General features: G+C 33.1%; 1 protein-coding gene across 1 annotated transcript in view; it reads right to left on the reverse strand.

The window, feature by feature from the left end:
- Positions 1-27,998, reverse strand: part of LOC147071622 (uncharacterized) — a 45,738-nt gene that overhangs the window by 3,876 nt on the left and 13,864 nt on the right. Inside the window, exons 5-9 of the mRNA XM_085947988.1 lie at positions 11,849-12,012; positions 11,066-11,240; positions 4,815-4,915; positions 3,931-4,041; positions 95-288 (exon numbers count right to left, since the gene is read on the reverse strand). Of these exons, the coding sequence (XP_085804114.1) occupies positions 95-288; positions 3,931-4,041; positions 4,815-4,915; positions 11,066-11,240; positions 11,849-12,012 (745 nt within the window). The remainder of the gene's footprint in view (positions 1-94; positions 289-3,930; positions 4,042-4,814; positions 4,916-11,065; positions 11,241-11,848; positions 12,013-27,998) is intronic.

The following is a 27,998-nucleotide window of genomic DNA, read 5'->3' on the forward strand; positions in this document are numbered from 1 at the left end:
TATTAATGTGTTGGACACTGAAATGTCAAAGAAAGAAAAATGAAAATAATGAACATATAATATAGTAAATAACCTGCGCTTTTGCTAGTATAGCTTCTCGCAAGAGTTCTCTGAGTTTGCTGACTTCCTCTCTTAGCACTCGGATGGCTTTTTCATGAGGCGAGTCAGACGATCTCGAGGTACCAGGACCAGGGTTTGCGCTTGAGCTGGCGGGGATCCTGGAGGCCCTGGCAGCCCAGCGCATTGTGTTCACCGTCTCTGAGTAACAGCAGCACGACGGGGAAACGGCTGAAAGAAATCCCATGCAATATTAGCTTTAATGAGAAACAACGTGTCTGTGTAGAGAGGTAACCATTGGACCTCTTAGTTCTTCGCCTGGCAAAGTAGTTTTACTTTCAAGCTCTAGTCAGCTTAGTCTAGCAGTGTCTTCTACTTGCCTATCTCCACAAATAAATGCGGTATAATTTATTACTTACTACCACACTATCTAGAAAGGTGTCCATGAGTTGGTTGCAGGGAAAATATTCTCAATTCGTTGGATCGCAAAGCCATTTCTTGGTTTCTAGGAAGCAAAATTCATCACCTTTCACCTCACATCTTATGCATGGTGATTACAATTTGTATTACCAAACCGTATTTTATAGTATTTTTTAATTAGAATTAAAATGTAGTTTGATAGGTTAAAGCAGTTAAAGTTCACATAACGATTTTTGAAAATGCATACTAATATTTTATATACCTACGTGATTTAAAATCACTTCAGAAGCAGATCTACTAGAAAATATATTTGAAAAATAAATACGACTTTAGTCGGGAATCAAATCCGAATTCGTTCACTTGCACTTCTTAATAAAACTATTTTTTCAATTCAACGAATAATTTACAAAATTGAATACTTAGTATTTTTTTAATTTAAAATTTTGAATTATCAATATCGATTTTTTTTTTATATTTATATTTAATTGAGCTTTTGTCACGAATTCACTCGCAGAGTCATCACGGTCACATTTAAATGAACCACCGTTTATCACATCCAATGTCTAAAACGTTACTAGAAACCATTATAATTTGAGGTGCGGCGATTTCGGTAACTAATACGCTCACAATACCTTGACAATACTCACATCGTAACACTAGTGCCAAGGTTACGCCTCAAGTTATAGTTTTCGATCTCTATTTTTCTACACTCCAAATCAATCTACCTACATAGGTACATTGCATGTAAAAAAATGGTAACCGAACAGAACATGTCAAAACAGAACAGCCAGGGGAAAAATGAAACATTAATTTTTATGGAATCTATTTAGGTTGGGTTAGGTCAGGACAGGTTAGGTTAGGTTAGGTCATTATTTCGTTGTACCTAGTCACCCAATCATTTTGAGCATAAATTATATTGATTAAAATGAGATATCCTAAGCTTGCCGGCAACACCAAGTTAAGTCCCGTTTATTTGAGGCTTTCTAGCGATTAGGAATGCAGAAATTAGGTATATAATTTGATTTATTATGGCGTATTGAAAATCTATTAACATAATAGAGATAGGACAATTTCAATATTAAATTTATATTTTTCCTGAAAGGTCATAGTTATATTTATCGTTGTTCTGTTTCGTCACTGTTCTATTTTGTCATGTTCTGTTTTGTCATGTTCTGTTTTGTCACTGTTCTGTTTTGTCATGCGTCCAATCTAAAGCGATAAAACTGGTTATGATAGGTATTTAAATTGCATGCCTTAATTGCCGTCATTTATTTTGTTTTATTTTATAATATTGCTGCTTTCCACCAAGACTATAATATGCTATAGTTATAACTTAAAAACAACATGCAAACTTGGAATAAATAGATAATGCCTTACCTTATTATATAATATATAATATGCGTCTCTTCAACATGAGTGAAAGCTTGTAAGGAAATATTTTTTTTAATACAATATACGAGATACCTACATAAAGCAATTATTGTTGACAAATAAAATTGGTACATAATCACATAAATAAACATAGCTTTCATATAGACTGTATCTAATAAAATATATTACAACAAAAAATAACAAGTTAAAAGAGCGAGAAATAATTACTACTGACAGAAAACTTTGTCTATGTAGGTACTCATGTCATTATGTTCAGTGTAAACACGTTTTGGCGATGTCACCCGATAGTAGAACCTACCTCTTCTTATTACACTAAGCCTAACAGGGTTGGTTAATAAGTCAAAAAATAGTACATATTATTATAACAGTCGTGGACATTCACATAAAGTTCCGAATGTCGAGGTGATATCGAGGATGAGAAAGTCAAAACCATAGAGTTGGACTATTATAATTCATTTATTTTTTAACTTTTCGATAACTTCGTTCTTCCTATTCGGTTTTAATCATTTTTTTGAAACCCGAGTTTCACCTCTTCAGGCAATATGCATTCATACTCAACAATGACTAATCCACACGGAAACATAATATAACACTCCAGATGTGCTTTTATGACGCACAAGAGGAATTAATGATATGAATTTACGTACTTTCACACAAAAGTAGAGTAATTATCGTAGTTTTATCCCAACAATGATAGATATCTAATCTATAATAACAATATTATCATTTTTACTGTGCATTTCAGGATAATAATATTAAGGTTAATACGATATCAACAATATCGTACCAATATTATTTGTAAAGTTAACAAATGAACAGGGTCTTAATAATATTACCTAACCTTTATAAGGAAGTTTTAATACCTTAACCATTAAATGTCCTGTTCAACACGCGATCAAATGGTTAATAGAAAGCTCACCGTTTTCCGTAGTTAAGAAATTTCTCACTCGAAGTATATTTCAAGCGATAGGTTTAAGTATACCTAGCGTGCTGGCGATTTTATGGACTATAGTTTTTTTTTCAAAAAAGAAAGAATAAAATGAGAAAACATCAATGCTATTTTTATAAAGTTTGCCTCTTCATAATGCTGTTTTTATGATCACGCTCAAACTGTGCATGAAAAATTATATTATGGCATTATAATTTACAATACGTACCGTGGAAAATTATTATTTGAATTGTACGAAAGCATACTACCGGTTTAATTAAAATAAATTCAGAGGCCCCCAAACCGATGACTGGTTTTGTGCCTCCCTACAATCGAAATAATTAAACCAAACAAGTGTTAATAAGAAAAAAATTATCTTATACCTATGTACAGTTAGTAGGGATTGCAATAGTGGTATTATGGTATTCAATAAAATCGAAAAAAAGAACATATCAATAAAAATGCTTTCACGGCAACCTATATTTTTCTCGATGATGGAAATTATTCCGCACAACAAAATATTTCGTCCAGAAACCATTGTCGCGATAGTGTTTTTTAACTTTTGCCAAATTCTGTTTAAAAAGACGCGAGCTTTTTCTTTCGATTTTTTTTTTTGTTATTATTTCACTTTCGTCGGATAGTTCAGTTATTATATGTATAGTTTATTTTTCAATGTTAATTCAAAAAATTTCAACCGGTTTTTCGATATCGAGGAATACCTGGATCCCAGTTTTTGAATTCCGGTATTTATTACATAAATGTACCTATTATCAAAGAGATGCTGATGTTTGAAAGAATTCTATTTAATCGGTGGTCAAGTTTAATTAATCAACAGTAGGTACAGATAAAATATGAGATTGTAAATTCTACATAACTGTTTTCAATATTCTGTTAATAGGGTTGCATTGTCATGACTACGAAAAAATATTGATTTTTCTTTATATTTAATGTTTATATTATTTTAAAGAGGACAAGAAAATTCAAAACCTTCCTGTGAAAATAATAACCACATTTTATAAAAAAATATGAGATTTAGAATATAGTAACTTTTCATACTCTTATAATGTTGCAACTGTTGCAAGTCATCATGGTGATCTTCAAAGAGCCAGATTTAACATAATAAAATAACTTACTTGCTATCATAACAGTGGTGGTTCGACCTGCTAGAGTGTCCTTCAGCAGCCAGGTCAGGATGGAGTCTCTGTAAGGAACATATCTGCTCACCACGCGGGGCCCTGTGTAAGCTGTATATAATATTTAAGAAAATAGAAAATAATTAATTGCATTTGAAGAAGTTTCTTATAAATTCCGTCAATATCGCTACCATCTTTGTAATTTAAATCAAGATAAACAACATGATATTTGGTTCATGGATGACCTAATAGAAATTCACGTCACAATTAAGAGAGCCGAATCGAATAATTGGTGTATAACAGAAAACTTTCTACAACGAGCTAATGAAACGATTAAAAGTAAAGTTCTCAATCGGATGGGATGATCGGTGGTAGTCGTTGAGTATGATCGTGAAATTTGGCCATTAGGATTCCTCATTTTATGTGTTGACGTTCTTTTACCTGTTAATATGTTTAATATTAATAACTTTTCATTCAATTCTGAATATTATTTACGTTGTACATCACAAAACTACGATGGAATGGTCAGAAAATGCCAGACTCTACGACGCCCGAAATAATGATTAAGACAGTTTCTCATATATAAGATAGTGAAGACAACAGCACGTATATGTTTGCCATTAAGTGGGTTGCATATAAAACTATTTGTGCTGAAGGAAAGTGTCATATAACAGTCAGTTGATATTATAATATATCGTGGAGCAGGTTAAAGCCCATCCCGGAGTCGAGCATCTAAGAATCATTGTTCAGCGCTTCCAAAACTCTGATCCACGTACAAATATAATATGTTTAATACATTATATTATTAACAATCTCCAAACGGATTTCAATTAATTTTAGGTAATATCAACTGCAATAAAAAACCTCATTTTAAAAATACGTACCCAATGCTGAAATGACATTAGCCAATGCTACTAGGGATTTGTTTATGTTGGATCCTTCCTTCTGCCGGGGTATGCTCTGGTTCACTCTGCTTGGGCGTTCACTAAGAAAACAATAGTCATTAAGCCTCAGATAAATTGAAATAAACAGGTGGATATAAGAAAAGTACGAAATAGTTTTCCAGTGAATTTAAGGAAATTCCGAGAATAGTAATGCTGACCACGTCATCATTGCGCTGTTTTATTATAAAAGACAATTCGTCATACAACCCTTTTAGTCCATGTTAATATTGTAAATGGCGCGCTAAAAATTACTGTGTTTTCAGCCAATCTATGCTCTACGATCATATACTTAGTTAATAATATTTTTTAGTAAATTAAAATTGTTTATCATTTGTACATAATTTCGTAATTAATCTGTCTATCTGTAAGATCTAGTGAGTTTTTCGCCGTGACTTAAAGTGGGCTCCCTTTGAACGCGATTCTACCTGTGCTGTGCTCACCTGAATAAGATTAATTGATGAGTAGTAAGAAATGAAATATGTTAGCCTTAGGGTACCTACCCTTGTGGAATAGTAATTATAACAATCGACTAGTTTGAATCGCATGTCATAAGTGAAGTGAAACGAACGTTAAGCGCGAAATATATTATGGTGCATGACGCGGACTATCGCGTGACGTCACAGTAAGCTGCCGCTACGGGAAAAAGGTGTGTAATGCAGTGCTCGAAATGGAAAAGTTTACGAACCGGAGCGCTCGAAATTTTTCTGAGGATATTAACATGGTTATCAAATTTTATGGGTATTTTATAAACACAAATGTGCTAGATTTTTTGTTATATGGCATATCTAGCTCAGACGGTCAAAATATTTTAACCACGAGACGGAGCAATAACTTTACAGATTCCACGAAACGGAACGGCGCTCCGGTGAGCTCCGGTCCATTTCGAGCCCTGGTGTAATGTCATTATTCTTGGTGTTTAAAATGTTATCAGATTGATGTTCCTATCCCGTAGCACATTTTGAACCTTTAAACGAAAATTATCAATCTAGCAAAATCTGCCGAAATCACCAGAACAACAATGAGGTCACCTCACGCATACCGTACTGCATCGACACCCGCATGACTCAATGAACGTATTTTGTCATTTTCTACATGCCTACACGTTTTCGACTCACATGTCAAAATCACGTATTTTTTGTTTTTTAGCGGTTGGCACTATGTATTTTCCTTAAGAATGTTGTCTATTATGTATGGTCTGCAGGTTGGGCTCTGTACAAAATATTATCCATGGATACAATATCGCATGTAATTTTAACGTACGCACACGTAGAAACTGTTAAAATTAATTGAAATTAGCATGAATAATGAATAATAATTCAAAATAATAATGCATTAGAGTTGGCACTCTGCATCATTAAATTTATAGAGATAGTGATCGTTCAAAATATTCTGCAGAATGAAGAAACCATAGACTAAATTTATCGCCGTAATAGCATGACAGTACGCGACGTGCATCATAATGTATTTGAACCTTTTTTAAGGGTAAGAGCTTTCTTCCATGCTTTTCCACAGTGAAGTATATCTATTGTGTTATATAAAAAATATATTAAACACCGAAGAATCCACCCGTCGAAGTGAACACCGAATAGAAATTTTATATACGAAATTATTAACACCTATTGTGGTTTCATAATTTTAATGGTTTCCAAAATAGATACTTCTTCCTAATATGAACACAGCTAGATTCTTCAAAACTCATAACAGTTTGTGGAGTTTATATCAGATTACAAAAACTTTCAAAGACATTTTCAAGGTTCTTCCTAAACGTTTTATCACTTCTACGCGTTTCAAAGTAATTTTTGTACCAATCTTCTTGCGAATAAAATGTCATAAACCATTTTTTGCTAAGTGACAGTGTAAAACTGTAAAAGAACACTTTTATTACTTAATATGGTCAATAAAAGAATTGCTCATGATTGTCAATGTACGTTTTTTTATTATTTTATTACAAAATTTAAGTTATGACTTATTAGTAGTAACTATGTCCTACACCTACCTATATTTTGTTATAATTTTTCAATGTATTGTATAAACTATAAAGATAAGTAGAAAAAAGGACATACACATACCTATATCGATGGGAATTAATCGCACATTGCGTTATTCAAAATTCACATCAACAAAAAATAGTCATACATTTAGAAAATATTTTTCACATAAACTAAATAATACCAAATAACACATTTTAAAAATATAAGTAAACTTAGTATTGACAACTAGTCACAAAGAAAAAGGAGGAAATTCACAAAGCGAAACAATTTTTCACCAAGGAAAGCTAATGTTCGTCTATGATGGTCACGTCACTGAGCGACACGTCAAAGATTTGTCAAATAAAATATGATATTACTGTACTTATAAATGAATTATCGTTTTGATAGCCCCCATATCAATAAAATGGAATATAAGAGAATATGGATAGACATTTGTTCATAGTTTTATATACTTACTGTATACCTATTATTATATCTGGATATAATACTATGTACTATTAAGTATACCCATGATCAAATTCTTTTATTTAAGTTAACCGGAAAGAAGAACAAAATATATTTTCTACATTCATTTGAGTGTTACAATAATCTATTGACAAGTGAGAATTATTTCTTTCCACAATGAAAATCTAATAGCATGTAATGTAATAGAGTTTGCTAAAAACCTCAAATGGAATTGGACTGGACAAATGGCTCGAAGAAGGGACAATCGTTGGACAAATTTAGTCATCCAATGGTATCTGAGGGGTACAAAACGTCCGCAAAGTACCTAGACCTAGAGACCGCTGGATCGATGAAGTGATAAAGTTCTGCGGAAGTACGTGGAACGCAGCGCACATGACCGAAATAAGTGGAATCAGCTTGGAGAGGCCTTCATCTAGCAGTGTATAGATTCAGGCTGATGATGATGAATGACAATCTACCGTTTGACAGTTAGTAGTTGTCAATCATTTGTGAAACCATTCATTTCCGGTGTGAATTTCATATTTTTAAATGTTGCCGGCACTTTGTGAAAACTGTTTATATAATTATTATATTCCCCCAAATATATTAATACTGTAAGTCTTAAATTACTTTATAATGGACGGCGGAAGCTACGGGTTGGGATCTCGTCTCGGGGAGTGGTGTTGTAATTAATTAATAAAAAATATTTCATTTACGTTCGGTAGTACTAGTAGTTGTGTTACTGTTGCATCGTACAATGTAAATCAGCTGTTCTATTATAGCGAATCATGACATTTATGGCAGGCTCAGAGAAACCTTACAATACCCTTTGAGAGCAAATGTTTACCGCTCCCTGTCTGACAGTACAACCATAATATATGACTTTGTCAAACATGTGATAAAATAAAACGGAGTAGGTATGTCAACTTTTCATCGAAGAGATCATGAGGTGGAGATAGGCTGTTAAGATCCGATATAAATAGTGCATACTAAGCTTTGTCAGTTATACGTATATGTTTTCATTGAACTAAGACTACAATAATTTACAGATGGTGTTGGTTAGTTTTTAAAATTCAATTAAACCCTGCGAAAATCAAGCCACTATAGATAATAGTCAAAAAATACTCGTCTATCTATAAAATACTTATAATTATGAACATGCCCCCCACATCCTAAAACGGCCCTCCCGGCCAGGATCTTTGGCAGGCCCCCCTACCTATCGCTAAGTTTAATGGCATGTGTGACGCACAACATAAGCGTTTTCAAAATAGTGTTAGAGGAAAAAGTAAGGGCCTTCGGTTTATTTTTAGGGATTTTTGTAGTTTTAATACATCTACTTGAATTATGTAGTTGTGAAGTATCAACACAAAACAATAATAATTACAAGATAAAAAGAACTTTTTATATTCAACGTTTTTAAATTGTCTGTTGAATCATAATATAGACTTGACTTGACTAGCTTAAACGATCAAAAAAAATTGTATTTGATAGAAATAATACCGAAATGTCATTTTGACACTCATATTGATTTCCATAGTAATGCACGTATATATAAATAATTTCCTAGCAACCAATAATAGTGGATTGCATTACGGATTTCTTCCGAAATAACTTTTCATACAAAGCAGAATTTACTGAAAATGAATTCAATTCTACTTAAAGACGGCTAAAAGTATTAAAATAATGCATTGTCATCGTGTTCTGATATATTATAAAAGTTTCAAATATCTAGCTAGTCGAAAAGTTAGTTTAAAATCGATTGCAAGATTCGTACTGGACAAACAACCACAGGACAAACAAGAATACGAGCTAATAAAAACGTTGTAAAAACAAATACGTATGACTGACAAAGTTTAATGTGCACTATGTATGTCGGATCTTAACAGCCTACCTCCATCCTTCGCCACTGGTTGTCTACTGCGGATTCTTTTAACGAATCCAAGATGAGCTGCCTCCTTTTTTAGTCAATTTGATTCAGACGTGGAGGAAGATATTGTTTATACCGACGTTGATATCTCCACGTTATATGAGTATAATATCGCACCCGGGGAATAATAGTGGCACAAGTCCAAATTTGTCATTTTTGAGTTAAGTATGCAGAAATGTATCCGCACAAATAGCGACATAATGCTTAAAAATATACTGGTGGTCTTAAAAGCATTTTTGTCATTCTCAAATTGTAACAGTTTACTTGAATTCGAGCAGAAATAGTGGCACAAACATGCCAAAATAAAATATTCAAACTGCTCTCCTGCAAAAACTAGTTTTTCGAGTTGTGCCACTATTATTCCCCGGGTGCGATATATATTATTATTTGTGTGGTATAAATGCTCCACTCGATGTTTACACGTATTGATGAATTCCCTATTACAGGAGGACCTCGACTTTCGCACATAATTGGTTCCTGAAAAGGTGTGCGAATGTTGAATGTTCGAAAGTAGAGGGAAGTAAAAAAAAAATTAAATAGTTTGTATTTTGAAATATTATAAGATGTTTAAGAGACATGTTTAAGTGGGGTTTGCGGGTGTTACCCTTAAAAAGTTCTTCTTTATTTTAAATAAAATATTTTAAATGGTAAATCATTAAATTTACAATATTGCTTAACTGCTGGCACGAAATGTAAAGTGAACCAATATTTTAATATTAACGCAGTAAACCCAGGCTTTCTTATTTGATTACTGGAAGCAATTCTTTATCCTTCCCTTTCAATGCTCTGGGATTTTCTGGTTGATAAATTAACATTGGCATCAATTTTAAATCACCAGCCAAGTTTCCACCAAGAAGCAATGTCAATCGGTTTTTAGAAGGTTTATGCCCAGGGGCAACTGATTCTTCCTTAGATAAGAATGTACGACAAGGCATTTTTTTCCAAAATAAACCTGTGTCATCTACATTAAATATTTAGCTAGAGGAATATTCTCCATCTTCAATATTTTGGATAATGAGGAAATAAACTCTTTTGCAGCATCTTTATCCGCATTAGCCGATTCTCCAGTGAATTTAATATAAACCAACCGTTACTTGCTTGAAAAATCGTGTTAGAATCTTCTTTTGATCTAGCCTTCCAATCTTTGTGCAAACTAAGAGCCTTCGCTTGAATAATTGAAATATTCAGAGGGACATTTTTTTGATGTTGGTCGTCGATCCATGATGACAAATATTTTTCCATTTCATCCATAACTATGCCGTGTTTTTTGGAAACAACCTTTAAACATATATTTCCACAATTTTTAACATATTCCTTAATTTTATTTTTACTTTTCAAAATTGAACATATCGTAGTAGACCTGTTTGTATCATACGAACGTCCGATTGAAGCAAAAGATTCACCGCAATCAGAACGTCATGTGAAGTCTATAAATCCTTGATTTCTCTTTGTTCGTATCAACACTGCAGTTTTTCCGTTTCTCACTCATGTTTATAAATGTTTAGGGTGAAAAATTTCAAATGAATAAAATTAGCAAAACGCACAACATGACACGCCCGCACGCGCTCCTGCGCAAGAATAAACCTATCCTAGCTAGCTCACAAGCAAAGTGACGGGTGCGATCAGGATGCAAGTGACGCAAGAAATGCACTTGTTTGTGAGCGAGCGAGAAGGGGATATCTTAACCCCACGACCAGCGCGACGTTTTAATAAAACGATTTTTTTTTGAAATGTGCGAAATAGCGAATTGTGCGAAAGTCGAACGTTCGTAAGTCAAGGTCCGCCTGTATAAGAAATATGTAAGATGAAGCTGTTATTAATTATTGTACCTTCCAGCCAAGTCGAGAAGTGTTAAAGTAGTATTATGCTTCTGTATGGAGAGCAGGGAGTGGGAGCGGCTGGAGGTGGCATTACCAGCCGTTGCTGCAGTTCTACGACGAGACGCTCCCAAAGCCACAACCCCTGACAGCTGATGACCGGTCTGGACCACGACACCACTTAAACCTGAAAAATAATCAATGCTGTATTCTCCTCATTCTTCAGTGTAAACTGTGGCGAAGGATTGGAGGTAGGCTGATAAGATCCGCCATATATAATGCCCTGCGAAACCAAGTCATAATAAATAATTGTCAAAAAATACTCGTCTTTCTATATTATATCTAAAATTATGCAATTAAATCATACATAACTTTGGATATTTTATATATAGAATAATATTTTATATCTGATACTTATAGTTTAGTTTAGGCAGGGCTTAATGAATTTTAAAAAATGAACCGACAATATGTGTAATATGTATTCTTAATCCAACGAAAACAAATAAGTGTGCACAATTTTGTCGTATCGCCCAATGTATATCAAAACTATTATGGTTTGGAAGGCAGAGTTTAATTGATTTTTAAAAACTAATCAACACCATTTGTAAATTATTGTAGTCTTAGTTCAATAAAGACAAATACGTAATATGACTAACAAAGTTTAATGTGCAATATATATGGCGGATCTTAACAGCCTACCTCCACCCATCGCTACTGCTATATATATAGTACCTATCGTATCGATGATTAAATTGCAATAAATACACGAAATTTTGTAATAAAAACTACACTCACCCTCTACATATGGGCCTTTTTTGGGATGCTCGCGTACTCTAAGATCCTTGGTGCTACGATTCAGCGTAGACCCTGCTACACTGCTGGGTCTTCCTTCATCTATCGACCGTAAATCGTCGCTCGTGAGAAGATCTCTAACGCGTTCATTGTATATCTCGAAATAACTGTAACAAAAATATTAAAATATATATATTTTGCAAATAATTTAATTATGATTAACCTTTTCTCTTTAATCATATAAGGTTTTTTTTCATATAATTAGTCTATATCAGGATACGGAGATTTTTTGGATATTATCCCAAGATATATTAATTGTTATCCTTTTTGGCCTCGATCATCATCCTCCATAAAAAGGGAGATCAGGAAGACTTGAATAATTATCGGCCAATCAGCTTATTGCCAATTCTGTACAAAGTCTTTACAAAAATACTCTCCAACCGTCTAGAAACTGCTCTAGATGAGAATCAACCGAGAGACTAAGCTGGGTTCAGAAGAGGCTATAGCACGATGGACATCCAAGTCGTCAAAGAAGTTATAGAACGGTATCAAGAATACAGACTGCCACTATACCTTGGTTTCATTGATTATGAGAAGGCATTTGATTCAATAAAAAAATCTTCTATTATAGACGCCCTTAGCAACCAAGGGATTTCCAGACGCTACATAAACATATTGAACAGTATATACAGTGATGCCACAGCATGCGTGAAACTCCACAAACGGTCGTGTAAATTCCCCATTAACAAAGGTGTCCGACAAGGTGATACCATTTCACTCACCGCTACTCTTGAAGACATATTTAGGAAACTTGATTAGGAGGAAAAAGGTGTTCCAATTAATGGGAAGCACCTCAGTCACCTGCGCTTTGCAGATGATATTGTTATACTTTCACAAGACCCGAAAGACCTCCAAGGTAGAATGCAAGAACTCGCGGATGTCAGACAAACGGTCGGCCTAAAGATAAACGTATCAAAGACAAAAGTGATGAGGAACTGTTTTTCGGACCCTGCGATTATCTGTATTAATAGCACCCAACTCGAGCAAGTCAGCAGCTACGTCTATCTCGGACAGCAGGTGTCCATAGACGGAAGCATGCGCGATGCAATTGCTAGAAGAACAAAGCTGAGATGGAGTGCTTTCGGACGTCTGAATAGTATCTTCAAAAGTGACCTACCATTGTGTCTTAAGCGTAAGGTGTTCGACCAATGTGTGCTACCCGTGCTCACGTATGGCTGTGAGACGTGGACCCTCAACACGAGAGATGTCCAAAGGCTAAGAGTCGCACAGCGAGGCATGGAGGGGTGTATGTTGGGCATCACGCGAAAGGACCGTAAGAGAAACGAATGGGTTAGGAAGCAGACAGGAGTACGCGATGTAATAGACGTTGCCAAACAGCTGAAATGGAGATGGGCGGGGCACATTGCTCGCCGAAAGGACGGCCGCTGGACAAATGCCGTCATCCAGTGGTACTCAAGGGGCACAAAACGGCCACAGGGTCGCCCTAAAAGCCGCTGGATTGACGAACTGGTAAAGTTCAGCGGAAATACGTGGCAGCGAACGACACAGGATCGAGAGAGTTGGAAGAAGGGGAGGTCTTCATCCAGCAGTGGATTGACCCCGGCTGATGATGATACAACGATATTACTACCTCGAGTTGAAAGTGATATTCTACAAAATTCTAGACTTAAAGAACATTTCGTCACCTCAATACAACAATTAGATACAGTGACGTCCCGTGGGGGTTGGCAGATTGAGTGTCGCTTGGGGGCGGCAGTTACCAAAAGGGCGGCAAATCGAGGAGAATCATTTGGTACCTATATATAGAAATAGGTACCCGAACTTAGTAATGACAGAAATATCTTTCCATTAAAAAATTCAGCTGACTGCTTGGAAATAAAATTATTAATTGGCATAAAAGGTTTAACAAGACTATAATTGTTTTGTCGCGTTCGCGATCTCTAGTTTACTTCCGTTGTACTTGTACGTCATGTCCTTGATGACCTGCAATGACACGTGCAGATTTGCGAATTATATTTGGAATTATAGGTACATACTTACCTAATTAATTTATCCAAATATTTTTGCACGTCACTCGCGAATTTTGAAAGTTTTCAGGTGGACTCGCAATACTGTGTATTGATGTAGAGTTGGCATTTAAATTAGTTTAGTGGTATTATATTTTGTTAGTAATATTTGTATACAACACATTTCTTGAATATTGGAGTCATGAAAGCATGATAAAAATACTATATAAAAAATGGAACGGCATTTTGGCGCTGCCGAGGGGCGGCAATTTATCTAGGGACGTCACTGACTAGATAACTCTGATTTGGTCATTGTTGGGAAAATGAAATTTAAACTTTACTTGATTAACATAAATCTTGGCTATAATCATAATTTAAAATAAAAATGGAAAATTATGCTTGTCTAGTTGATAACAATTAAATTATGTCCAATTGTATGAAAAAATATTGTAGATGTATTGTTTTATTTATTTATTATATTTATGGTTTTAAAGTTATTTAATATTTTCAGACACAAAATTAATACAGTTTCAATTAACTTCTGACTTACCTAATTGTATCATTTCGTAGAGAAGGAAAATGTAGAATTATATTCAATAGATATCTCAAAAACAGTGAAAATCAAGTTATCTAGCTGTAGTATTGAGGTGACGATTTAAATTACAATAGTTTATTGATATACATTAATTTTTCAGATCAATTTGGATGTGGCGTGTTATTACGAATATCAACCTTGTTGATACTTTAAAATATGTATTTAATACTGCTAGTCTTTCGTATTTGCATATATAATCGATACCGAAAATAGTTTTCCTTTGCTGGAAATAATAAAACAACATTATAAACTATTTATTTAATTTTTGTTTTAAAATTTCAATTTTTCAGGACATCCTTACGTCGGTGGCGTTTCGTGCGCATACTATTATACGCATGTGTATTGTTTATTAGCGTTAATCGACCGATACACTCAACTGGTAAATAGCATAGGTACCTAAATTGACTATAGTAATCAAAAATACAACTTTGGCAAGGCCTTTACTTATCAGTAAAATCACGTATCATGATACAATTCCCAATCAAATACAACCATTTAATCACAATACATTCTTAAAAATGATCGACAATATTGTTTTAATCGTTTTATGATTTTAATGGGTGTATTGACCTCGGTACGCATGCACTGGACGACCTTGAGAATCGACGAGGATTGTATCAGTTGTACTGCTTCCCACTACCCTTTCCTGAATGAGGGTAGGCTTTCGTAGGAAACCTTTCTTTTGCCATAATTATTATAATTATATACTATAAATTTAACGAAGTCTTTATCGGCTTTAGGGGTCAGCAAACCACGGCTCTTGGGTATGCACGTGCGGCTCTTTTTTCCAAATTCACAATTTAAATTTTTTGTCATTGATATGTAGGTACCTACATTTATAATATGATTATATAATAAATATAATTATCGCGGGTCTACAGCTGTGGTTATATTATGATGCACACCAAAATGTGCAGGCCGATATGAATAAAAAGGATTTCAAGTTATACACATTTATATTTTTATAAAAAATAATGTTTTTAAAATAAATATAAAAAATATTAAAACGATGAATTAGTCAAAAATCTAAACGTTAAAAAATTGAAAACTTAATAATAAACTAAATTTTAATAATAAATATGACCATAAAATATTATGTAATAATAAGATGGGACCGTACAACAAATTCACATTTTTTTACAATTGTAAGTTTATTTTTGACAAAAAAAATCTTTTTTATGTTTTCAGATACATATTTATTAATACAGTTGAAATTGTAAATTATCAAAAAAATGTCTCAAATTGCAAGCTTAGTATTTTTCCGCTAGGTGCCTCTGCTGACATGCCTCTTGAGTGATGTGTTAGAATAAGCCTGCTGGGGGGGGGGGTCCTAAAGAATAACTTTTGGGACTATTGCCACTCAAAGGCCATACACGCTGAGAAGACATAGCTAAGGCTGTCCCTGAATGCATGGAAATATATCAACCGAATTTTAAACAGGCAAAAAGTATGACAGGTGTGAAAAAAATATTTGTCACAATTTTAAAAGAAAAAAAATAATCACGAGGTAGGTACTAACGTTTCGAATGAAGCGCTTTGTGCACAGACATTCCCAGAAGAAATTGTAAAAGCTATGGAATTCTGAATTAATATTACTTGTGGTAAAAGCGCTCCACCATCATCAATTTGAAGGGTTTGTTGGTTTTCGCTAAAGATTTAGAAAAGGGATCAATGAATTGTATAAATATCGCAAAAAAGCAATTCCCTAATTATTAGCACTGATTATTTTAAAACAGCAATATTAAATATGAGGGAATCTTTTATACGAAGATTCAAAAAAAAAAAAAGGTAAAAAGAACACTAGCATTTGTTTTAAATCCGCTAATTGCAAAAGTCAACAAATTAAATTTTTCTCCATTTGATTTTGACACGAGCATTTTTGAAATACAATAATTGGTGGATTTAACGAGAAAAGTGTTATGAAGCTCCAAATTTGTAGCTCTTTCCACTGAATTGAAGATTTTGAGAGATAAAGTGTAATTTAATTTCAAAACACAAGTGGAGCAAACGTCTAAACGATCTATAGAATGTAGATACTATAGTTTTTAATACTTGGAATAGCCTTCCGAACTGATATGATCAGTTGAAAAAATTGAGTGTCATCGCTGAATCGTCCAGGGTGGACGACGTTTTTGAAGGAGGCCAAGACCCACCAAGGGTTGTAGTTTTTAGTAAGTACCTACCATAAATGATGATGATGAATCCGCTCTAAAAGGTGTGTAACTTTAATAAACTATTTCTTTTATTCAACGAATAAGACAAAAGATTTCAGAATGTAACATTCTATATACTGGCGCGAATCCAGCAGATACAGGTTCAAGACTCGTCGGTTGTCGTATTTTTTTCTACAAAACAATATTTCTAGTGTATATGCATGAGATGTTTTCAAATTATGTATATGTGTGTAACTGTATAAATTTTAAAGCTCGTTCACTGCGGACCTGTTAATTACTAATTAATTACCATGTTCAAATAACATGGTAATTATATCTAATGGCGATCTAACGGGCAACGCAACAGTTGCGTTGGACGCAAGGAATGAGTTATTACCAAACAAACTCAAAGAAATATTTATTTTTTAGACCATGTCCGATCGTAATAAGATCATATTATGGACCTCCACAGAGTGGAGGTTTGTACGAGTATTATCAGATTTTGTTTTTACGGCAAATGGATTTCAGTCACTTGATCAACCTATTAGGTCCATATTCTGACTCATATACAAATTGAAAAACAATATTTGTACTTGTCAGACCCAGGATTCGAACCTAAACCAGGGTACCTACATAAAACTGCTACATATATTATAACAGTAAAAAACCATCATCATGTGAATTTTACATTATGTACATAATTTGAACACTTTTGAGATATATATAACCACTAGAAAAAATCTTTTACATTCTAAAATCTTGTGAATTATTCGTTCAATAAAAAATGGGTTATAATTTGAATTTTAACTCAATGAATATACTTATTTGAGATATATTACAATGCCTACATATAACAATATAATATAATTCGTTTAGTATTATTTATTGATGGTTGACGTTTATTTACAAAAAGAGGCTTTGCTTTCAAAGGCTACTAATCGCTACCGGCGCCGACGCCGACGCTGCCATACATTGTCATATATGTCACGTTAAAGCCTAGCTACATAACAAAGTAAATAAGAATTTCTCAAAATAAACACACTCTTATTATTTGTTATAAACAAGTGAAATATACCTGTTTCATCTCCTGGACAATAATTGTTTATTCAATCGATTGCACTTGATTTTTTTAATCAATTATTGTTTATATATGTATAAAAAATACACCAGATTTAAGGATAATACATTCGTTGAAAACGCATAGATTAAAAAGGTTTATATATATAATATTATTTATTATATATTGGGATTCACGCACATATCAATCACAATTATTATTGTGTGTTCGATTAAAAAAACTACATCTTAGATAAAATTATGTTTATTTGACTTTTAATGACTGAAAATTGTTATATATTTTAACCAGGTATATTATATTTATGATATAATCATAGTGTATATAGTTTAAAAAAAGAAAAATAATATGTCATAAAAATAAATTTACAAACTAGTCACTTAACAAGTCTGCAGATATAATAATATACCATGCCGATATAATTCAAAATTAAAAAAAAACTAATCTAAACTCTTCCTTTAACGGTTTAACCGATGGTATTCGAAGTCGTGTCCGGAAACTTGCTCGTATGCAGTTCGCCGTACCACACTTCACTGTGAAATGTTGTATCGGAAATATATGGCCGTATATTAAAGACCGTAACTTCTTTGGGTTATATGGTACTGACATAAAATTTATGTCTAAATAAAACACGATTCTCGTCAGTTTACACTTTACAGGAAGCCAGCAGCAAATAAATTTTGATAATAGCCCATATACTGTATTATTTATTAGGTTAGGTTAGGTTTTTATAGTTTAATTCATGAATTCTGCCTAAATCAGCTATGAAAATTGAATTAATGTTCATATTGAATCTAATACAATTGGAGACAGTTTATTATACGGACACCTCTTTCTGATAAGAAAGCTCATGGCGAATTGTGCCATGGCGAAATGTTTTTCGTACAGTTTACATGTCACCAACAACGATAGATTCGTATGCTTAACTGTTTCTTTCGGCGATAACAAAAATATAAATTGCTCTTTTCTTATCACAGATATTACGCACAGTCAAATCAGAATATATGACTTCACTTTCGTAAGTCTAATCACTTATCGACAAATTTAAAAAAAATGCTATAAATAATTAACATCTATTAAATTTCAAATGTGTCCGCAGACAACGGATACTATTGTTTTTTTCGGAAATAATATTTAGGGCGCCGTGAATATACATACGAGTATATAGTTATACGATTTATGCCAATTAACGCAAATATTGTAAACCACTGCTCTAAGGACTAATGAACATGACATGTAGGTATATCCTGTAGTCCTCCAACCGGTAGTTTTAATCATAAAGGTGTGCCCTATAAATCTAAATGTTGACAATTAAAAACTTAATTAGTATTACATTGAAGAACACTGATCTTTTATTAGCTCACGTGTAAACGCACATTGAAAAATAAATGCCCAACAAGTTTTTCACCTATTATAAATACATCAGTGGTGTGCAATACAATATTGAATGTAGCTCAAAAAACCGTTCAATGTAAAAGTAACGGATTTCATTTTGATTATAAGTAGTAATATCTATTAGAAAAAGATAATCCAAGTCATACCTAATAAAAACAAATTATCTAATTCGTATGATCATTTGAATCCTTTGCGTCTATTCCAGGGAACTCAGAAATAGCCTATTCTATACACAAGCCGGCTGTTGGCGGTTGTCGACGGTAGTTTGTCATATTTATGTATTGAGTTATTATTATTTTACAACGTTTTTCTTAGCTCGTATTCTTATTTGTCCGGTGGTTCTTTGTCCGGTACAAATCTTGCAATCGATTTTCAACTAATTTCCCGACTAGCTAGACATTTGAAACTTTTAGAATATATCAGAACACGATGCCGATGCATTTTTTTAATACTTTTAGTAACATCTTTAAGTAGAATTCAATTCATTTTCAGTTAATTCTGTTTTGTATGAAAAGTTATTTCGACACCATTATTGGTTGCTAGAGGGGTCTGGGTCCTAGCAACTAAATTATTAATATATACGTGCGTTACTATGGAAATCAATATGACATGTCAAGTACATTTTTTTTGATCGTTTAAGCTAGTCAAGTCAAGTTTATATGGTTCAACAGAATTTAAAAACGTTGTATATAAAAAGTTCTTTTTATCTTGTAATTATTTACAATAAGTTAGCCGTCTAACCTGTGAAAACTGTCTATCTTGTTCTAAAAGTTAACACAGCCAAAAGAGATAACTTATTGTAACAATTAACCGCCTCAATACAAATATCAATAATTATAAACAAATACGATAACACATATATTATAATTTGTAAGAAAATCATTAGTATAAGGAAATTAATGTAAAAACACATAAAAGAAAAGAGAATATATTATAATATATTTTACTTACAATGACTGTTCTGACTTTTCATATTTTATAAATGTACAGCGGTTTTTTAATAAGGAAAAGAAAATACAATAATATAATCTCTCGCTAAATAAATGACATCAAATGGAAATTATCATCATCATTTTTGAGAGTTCAACAGCAGTAAAAATGATATTAATAAGAAAACAAAAGGCATTTTAATTTCATGATAAATTGGTGTTATACACCCCGTCCAAAAAATTCATTCACCATTTATGAATTATGTAAGTAAGTATTAATTACAAATATATTCACCAAGGGACTATTTATACACAATTCTTATTCACAATCATTTAACAAATGTGCAGTACAAAATAATAATGATAAAGATAACTCAGCTCGTAAAAATAATATAAATTCCAGAATTTTACAATACAAAATTCCTAAATATTTATACAGTGATGTCCCTAGGCAAAGTGTCGCCCTTAAACATACTTAGAACACCGTCCCATTTCATTTTTAGTTTTAAATTGGCAACAAATTAATCAGATGTCTTCCTACTTATATATTTATTACTTATTTATTTATCGACTACCATAAACAGAAAAATACGCCAAATATCTTTAAATTCAAATACACATTATCTATTGAGAATTGGAGAATTTCCACAAAACCTATTTTCAAAAAATGGATACATGAAGATCCGTGGAGCTGACAGGTTTCGAGGCACCCTTGTGAACATTTTGAAACCGCTATTACAATATGTATTACAATACAAAACTAGTTATATTTTCACGAATTTCGATGCTGATAAGATGACAGCATCGTTTGCTGCTACATTGAAAACCGCCACTGCCCTCAAAATTTTTAATATAAACATTATACATTCCATTATTTTCCGCGTCTATGCAACGCATGACCTGTTCACCTCCACGAGACGTCACTGTGTTTATATAGGTACGTAATTTTAATCATCTAGGAAATAATATAGGTATTTTTTTATTAATACGGAGCGGGATTATCTTCTTTTGCTACAGTGCTCGAAATAGACCGGAGCACACCAGAACGCAGATCCAGTTAATAAAATCCTCGATACTATAGTTTCGTGGAAATTTTATAAATTACGTTCTGATTAGTGAATTGCTAAGTAAATATAAAATTCATTTCGTCGTTGAAACTAGAAAAATGTGTAACTCCGTTTTAATCGAAAATTGACTTCTAGTGTTCGTTCTTAATATCTTCCCGGCTTGGATATGATGTAATTCCAAAAAAATGTAACATTTTTAAATAATGGATGATTTAACTCCATAACTATAATTATACTTGTAAACGAAACCACGATGTTTTTTGTCTCTCCTGTAAAGTTGTGTTTTTTAGTTACACAATTTTGTAGTTTCAACGACGATATGCATTACTTTTTTATACGTAAAGTTTAATACATATCACATATGTAGTAAGTGCCTATATATGTACTTATCTTACAGAAAAATCGAACACAATTTAATATTTTAGAAAAAAAATATCGACCGCTGCGGTTGGTAAAATTTTCCATTTCGAGCACTGTTTTGCTATGAAATTTAATAATTTTTTTTTTAAATTTATCTATCTAAAATTGTATGATTCTTATTGTCGGGGTAGGTGATCGGCGGGGACAAGACTAACCGTGTGAGTTGGGCATTAGGATAGCTCTCAGTTGAAACGAACAAAAAAAATACGTCTACCTGTCACGAGATTCCATTTTCAGTAATATAATAGAAAAATAAGTAAAACGTTTTAGTACATTCTGTAGGAGCTTTATGCGTGTTGCCATAGTAAAGGCTTATTCTAGGTATCTAACAAAATAAAGTGTGATGATTCCAAATGGCCGCGTAATTTTATGCTTTCCTCGTTGTTATTTATTTGTCTTAACCAAACGCTAAGTCAGCGTTCTCCAATAAAATTTAGTCACGGAACTCTTTTATATTCCGTCCAAGGAATATTCATTACCGGTTATCGCTAAACCGGTTTACCGGTAAATATGTTAAATTTATTTATAAATACGGCTATTTTAGTTAATTAAAAAAATTGAGTTTGTCAATTTCAATGATATTATTATTTGTAGCTGCAACACCGTGGTCAGAGAGTGTATATTTACATAGAAATTATTATAAATCTTTCCTACCTGCTTCTAACAAAAACACATTAGGTACCTACCTAATATTATCAGAACTTAATAGTCAAGCTTAAATATATATTTATTATAGATAAATTACTAAATTTTAATAAATTGCTCCAAAATTAATATCTACTTATTCTATAAATATGTTTTCTCTTCAGCAAAAGTGATGTGCAATAAAATTGGATCCACTATACATATTATATTATGTCTATAAATGGCTTAAAAATTATGCCATAATAACTACCTATTACTACCTTAGTAATTAGCGGATAACCGATTGATATTTTTACCGATTTACCGATATTGCCTTTTCTCGTTAATTTTACGTGCTTCCCCATGCCCTTAAATATTTTTAACGTAGAAATAATCTTGGTTCAATGTCAAATTCCTATAAATTGAAAGTTACGTTTTTCCACGTGGAAAGCAACATGTACCTAAGTACACGATTTATTCTCTGCGTACTTTGCTAAACTTTCTTCTGACAACATTCTAAATCCATGTTGATTTCAAATTCCAATTATTTAAAAAATTGTATAGGTACACTGTTGATTTTTTTACGAAGCGGAATATTAAAATGCGTAAATCGATACGAGTATGAAATAGGTAATAAAACGTGTCGTTTCCTAATACTTAATTATATAGTTAGTTGCTCTCGAATATAGTCGCTGTCATGTGCAGGTCCTGGATTACAATTACAAATCCAACCCTAATTATTATCACGTCCATCAGCATAATATATACACGTAGGTCGTAGAACACTTTATAACTTTGCACTTTTTACTACACTCTTCTCTTTGCCTGATAACCTCGCATGCAAAATAATGATATTCACTTGTATTTATAGATAATACATGTAAAACAAATATTTTACATGCATCATTTTTATCCTATAGCCGGAGTGCAAATTTATGAAGTGGCAACTAGACTTACAATATTTTATACGTTTAATTTGTATTTCTTTTTTATTTTCTCGTGACCCATTTGGGAAACTATGCTCTATATATTACTACTCTGTGTTAGAACGAGACTATGCATAATTCGATGCCAAAATTTTGCGGCACAAATTTTGAATTTAAACTTTCTAACTTCGCCGAGAAGATAAATTTGATGCCATAAATAAAACATGGTGTCCAATAAATAATAATTATTAGTAATTGGTCTTGGTTCAAGCCGATTTATAGACAGTTACAAATAGATTACTTTCTAATATTCGGACAAACGGTTTGTCGAAATTACTCCGGAATCACTAATAGATAATAATTTAGGCAATTATTGCATTATTTTTTTTTTGTAGACGTGCTTTATATTGTGCTATAATCCGGCCATCGCGAACTGGGGTAATTAGAACTTAGAACTAAAAACAATATGACCAAGTCCGATACACCGATGATCCTACAAGCTGTGAATGTGGCCATCACGATAGTCAAGACGCGAGTCTAGGCACATGTCCCGCATGGAGACGATAGAAGAAAAGATCAGGCTATCCCATCAGGAGCGCACACCATTAGCGAAGGGTGGAGGTAGGCAGTGACGTCCCTAGACAAAATGCCGCCCCTAGGCAGCGCTAAAATGCCACCTCATTTTTTTATACAATATTTTTCATCATCCTTCCATGAATCCAATATCTAAGAAATGTGTTGTATAGATACAATACTAACAAAATATATAGGTCTAATTTAAATGCCATCTCTACTTCAAAAGACAATATTGCGAATCCACGGTTTTCAGATACAATTCAATATACACCTGACAACTTTCCAAACTCTCGAGTGACTGGCTCTGATATTTGGATAAATTAATTAGGTTACTCTCCAACAAGAAGATTTTGGCAAAAGCCAGAAGGCGCTGTTGTCGACTAATTGGGTGGAGCTTGTCAGTTTATAATGGAATTGCGGTAAAAAATGGGACGAGCTTGTAGGTCGCAGTTTTAACACGTAGCCAAGAAGATGTTGTTCGAGTATAAGTACGAGTATGTACCTACCTATAATTCAAATATATTTCTATAATTCACAAATCTGCACGTGTCATTGCTCGTCATCAAGGATGTGGCGTCCAAAGACAACGGAAGTAAACTAGACATCGCAAACCCGACAAAAAATACACTCCGGTTAAACACTATGTCAATTAATACATTTTGTTTCCAACCAGTGAGCTGTATTTTTAATGGAGAGATATTTCCGTAATTACTAAGTTAGGTACCTATTTCTATATATACTTAATGATTCTTCTCGATTTGCCGCCTTTCGAGTAACTGCCGCCCCCAAGCGACGCTCAATCTGCCTACCCCCACGGGACGTCACTGGAGGTAGGCTGTTATTATCCGTCATAAATATTGCACATTAAACTTTGTTAGTCGTATCTACGTATTTGGTTGTTATTGAACTAAAACAACAATTAACAGATAGTGTTGGTTAGTTTATCAAAATCAATAAAACCCTGCCCAATCCAAACCATAACAGTGTTGGTATATTTTGGGCGATACGACAAAATTGTGCACGCTTTTTCATTCATATTTATTTGTTTTCGTTGGATTAAGAATACATTCCTAATACACATATTGTTGGTTCATTTTTTTTTAAATTCAGCCCTGCCTAAACCAAACTATAATAGATAACAAATATTATTATATCTATAAAATATTCAAAGTTATTTATGCTTTAATTGAATTTTAAAAACTAACCATCACTATCGGTAAATTGTAGTCTTATTTCAACGAAAACAAATACGTATGACTGACAAAGTTTAATGTGCATTATTTATGGCGGATTATAACAGCCTACCTCCACCCTTCGCCACTCGCGCACACAATGAAGAATCCTCAAGTCCCTTCAGGATCGAAAAAAAAACAAATTATTTAGATGATAGAATATTACTTTACTCGGTGTTATTACAATATATATATTCTAAAACACGGGACAGGCCGGACACAAACGGACACTAACGGTTATATTAGTTAGTACCTACCGTCAGGCATACAATAACTGCTTGTACGTATAAATAGTATTACCATTATTGTATAATATCTATAATAAGAACCATGACCTTCAATATTCGTATTTTGTATAGTGTTCCCAGGGAGCTCAGAAATAATGGGAACTGAAATACCTAACTTAAACACGTGTCAAGAATACGTTATTCTAAGCTTGTCCTTCGTTCTGACAACTGCTCTCGGTTTATGCACTGAGGCTCATTCAATATTGTTGTTCAGTGTTAAAAACAGCGGCGATTTTCTCTGATGCACATGACGCAATACCTCAAATTAATAAATTATACTAAAATCATAAAAAGCCATATTTTTTCTCATACAACATTATTAAAAGTTTAACAAAAATCCTGGAAATAACATCAAAAGGGCTCACTAATCAATCAGACATATGCGTACTTACACGCAAAAAACTCGGTGTGTGTACTTATGTACGCGCGTCAGAAGTTATACTTCTTTGGCGTAACAAAATAAAAACAAAACTTGTTATAAACTAGATTCTTCGACTAGCTCTTAATTATCTTGTTAAATTACACACGTAAGAAAATGGGCCGCTTATTGAGGCGCCGTTGGTTTATTTCTATAAATTTTAACTTATATTACTAAATTATATAATTATTTATCGTTGTTTTTATTTTTAAAGTAACTGAGACGTTTAATCGTTTGTTTACGTAAGGAATTGCAAATGGCCGATAATAATAAATTCGATGCCTAGGCAACGGAACAATTCTAAACTATAATAGTATACTGTATAATCGTCACGATTGCAGTATATCATACTGTGGCGTAAAGGTAGTGCGTTCGGCTGATAACCGAACAATCGGTGGTTCGAATCACATCGAGTGCGTTTTTTTTCGTGTGAAAAATAAATTATGTGTTACATATCACACGCCAAAAATACACTCTGATCTGATTTCCCAAACGCGTCAAAAGAAGTATAACTTCAAAAATAAAATCATTTATATTAGATAGGTATGTTTATGGGTTTCATATAATTTTGTATCATGCGAGGGGCTCAAAATCAGTCGATGCATCAGGTTTTCGCAAGCCTAAACGCACCACAAATTATTTTACTGTATTAAACGGTTTACAGCTACTGACGTAGACGTTCAAGTGATTATTTAAAAAACATATTATCTTCGCAGCTTTGTCTCATTATTGAATTTTTTCGCATTTTTAATAAAAACAACTTTTCGCATCGGATGATTGACAAATAAAAGTGACATTTAGATAGAAAACAAACATTGTCTGTCGCTTCATTGTTGTGCAGAGTTTTCATTTAGAGCATTTTCACACCAATTTAAAGTCTTCGCTATAAATTGCAACGTTTATAGGTTAATGAGGTCGCGATTTCTAAATATTTTTTATTGCACTTTTTTAGTTACAATTAAAAATATTCTTTCAGGCGTTTAACGTTAATACAAAAGTGATTACAAGACCATCTCGCAAGATGTCATTTTATTTGTTTATAATATTAAATGTTATTACATTTATGTATATGTCAGGGTAAGAGTAATTTTCACACACCGATATTCAACAATTATTGTACCATTCAATAATCTTTTTCTAGACTATTTATTTAGACTATTATCACAATGTTCAACGTGAATGATGTGCTGATTTAAAGCACCAAAACGTCAGAAAATGGAAAGATGTTTCTTGTAACTTTCTCAAATTCTGCGAATTATTCTTTGAATAAAAAAATAGTTTTATCATATTATTAGATAAATTTTGTATTTATTGATTTATTAGGAATTTTAGTTCGTTATAACTAAATTTGGAGAGCTCCTGACCCCGGTTAGTAATTAAAGTAATTCATACTTTGATTTTAAAACATAAAAGCCGACTGTCAAAATTAACGCAATTTGTGAAGCGCTTCATAAATGTAAAAACTACTAATTAATTTCGTCGTAATTAAATAAAATACACCTTGTTCAATTGGTAAAGCACATTGGCCTCGAATCTAATGGATGAAGGTTCGAGTCCCGCAGAGATTTTCAAAAGATCTTTTCACATATCTACCTATCTGAAGTGTTTTCAAAAATTTTATATTATGTTCAATAGATTAAAAAGTCGATACGATATAATCACATTATACCTATAATACATAATAATAAGATTCATTTTAAATGTAAAAGAGGAAAGACAGCTTATATACGTCATCACAGTCCTAAGTGGGGGCTTTTCTTTACTAATTGTATCTATAAGTGTCGCAGGGCTCGAAATGGTCCGGAACGCACCGGAGCGCCGTTTTGGTTTATAAAATCCACAAATTTATCGCTCCGTCTCGTGGTAAAATTAATTTGATCATCTGAGTTAGCTACATAATTTGCCAAAAGAAATAGATACACATAAAACTAGATAACCATGTTAATATTTTCGTAAAATTATCGAGCGCTCCGGTTCGTAAAGTTTCCATTTCGGCCGTTGGTGTCGACTTAACATAATATGAGATTTTGGCATTTTTATTTAAATCAGAATACGAAAACAATCTTTTTGCAAACCGTTGTATGGGGCCAACGTTTGACCCCATATTAATTAATATGGTAATGTCACCACATTACCGTCTGTGTATAGACTATTAAGTTTCAAGTCACAAATATATCAAAAAATCGTTGACAGCTTTAAATATGATTATGTAATATACTAACCCAGGGGTGGGTAAACTGCGGCCCGCGGGCCGCATGTGGCCCGCCGGGTATTTTTTTGAGGCCCGCCATCATTAATTGTACTTCTGATTACGAATAACTTTTTTATAATTTTTTAAAAAATATTGACAATAGATTAAAATTTGAAGAATTTGTTGCTTCATAAATGTATTATCTCAGTACGTCTTCCTTACGTCTCGTCTCACACTA

Source organism: Rhyacophila brunnea, unplaced genomic scaffold (genome assembly GCF_057557595.1).
Source record: "Rhyacophila brunnea isolate RB1 unplaced genomic scaffold, BYU_Rbru_1.0 scaffold_20, whole genome shotgun sequence".
Lineage (NCBI taxonomy): Eukaryota > Metazoa > Arthropoda > Insecta > Trichoptera > Rhyacophilidae > Rhyacophila > Rhyacophila brunnea.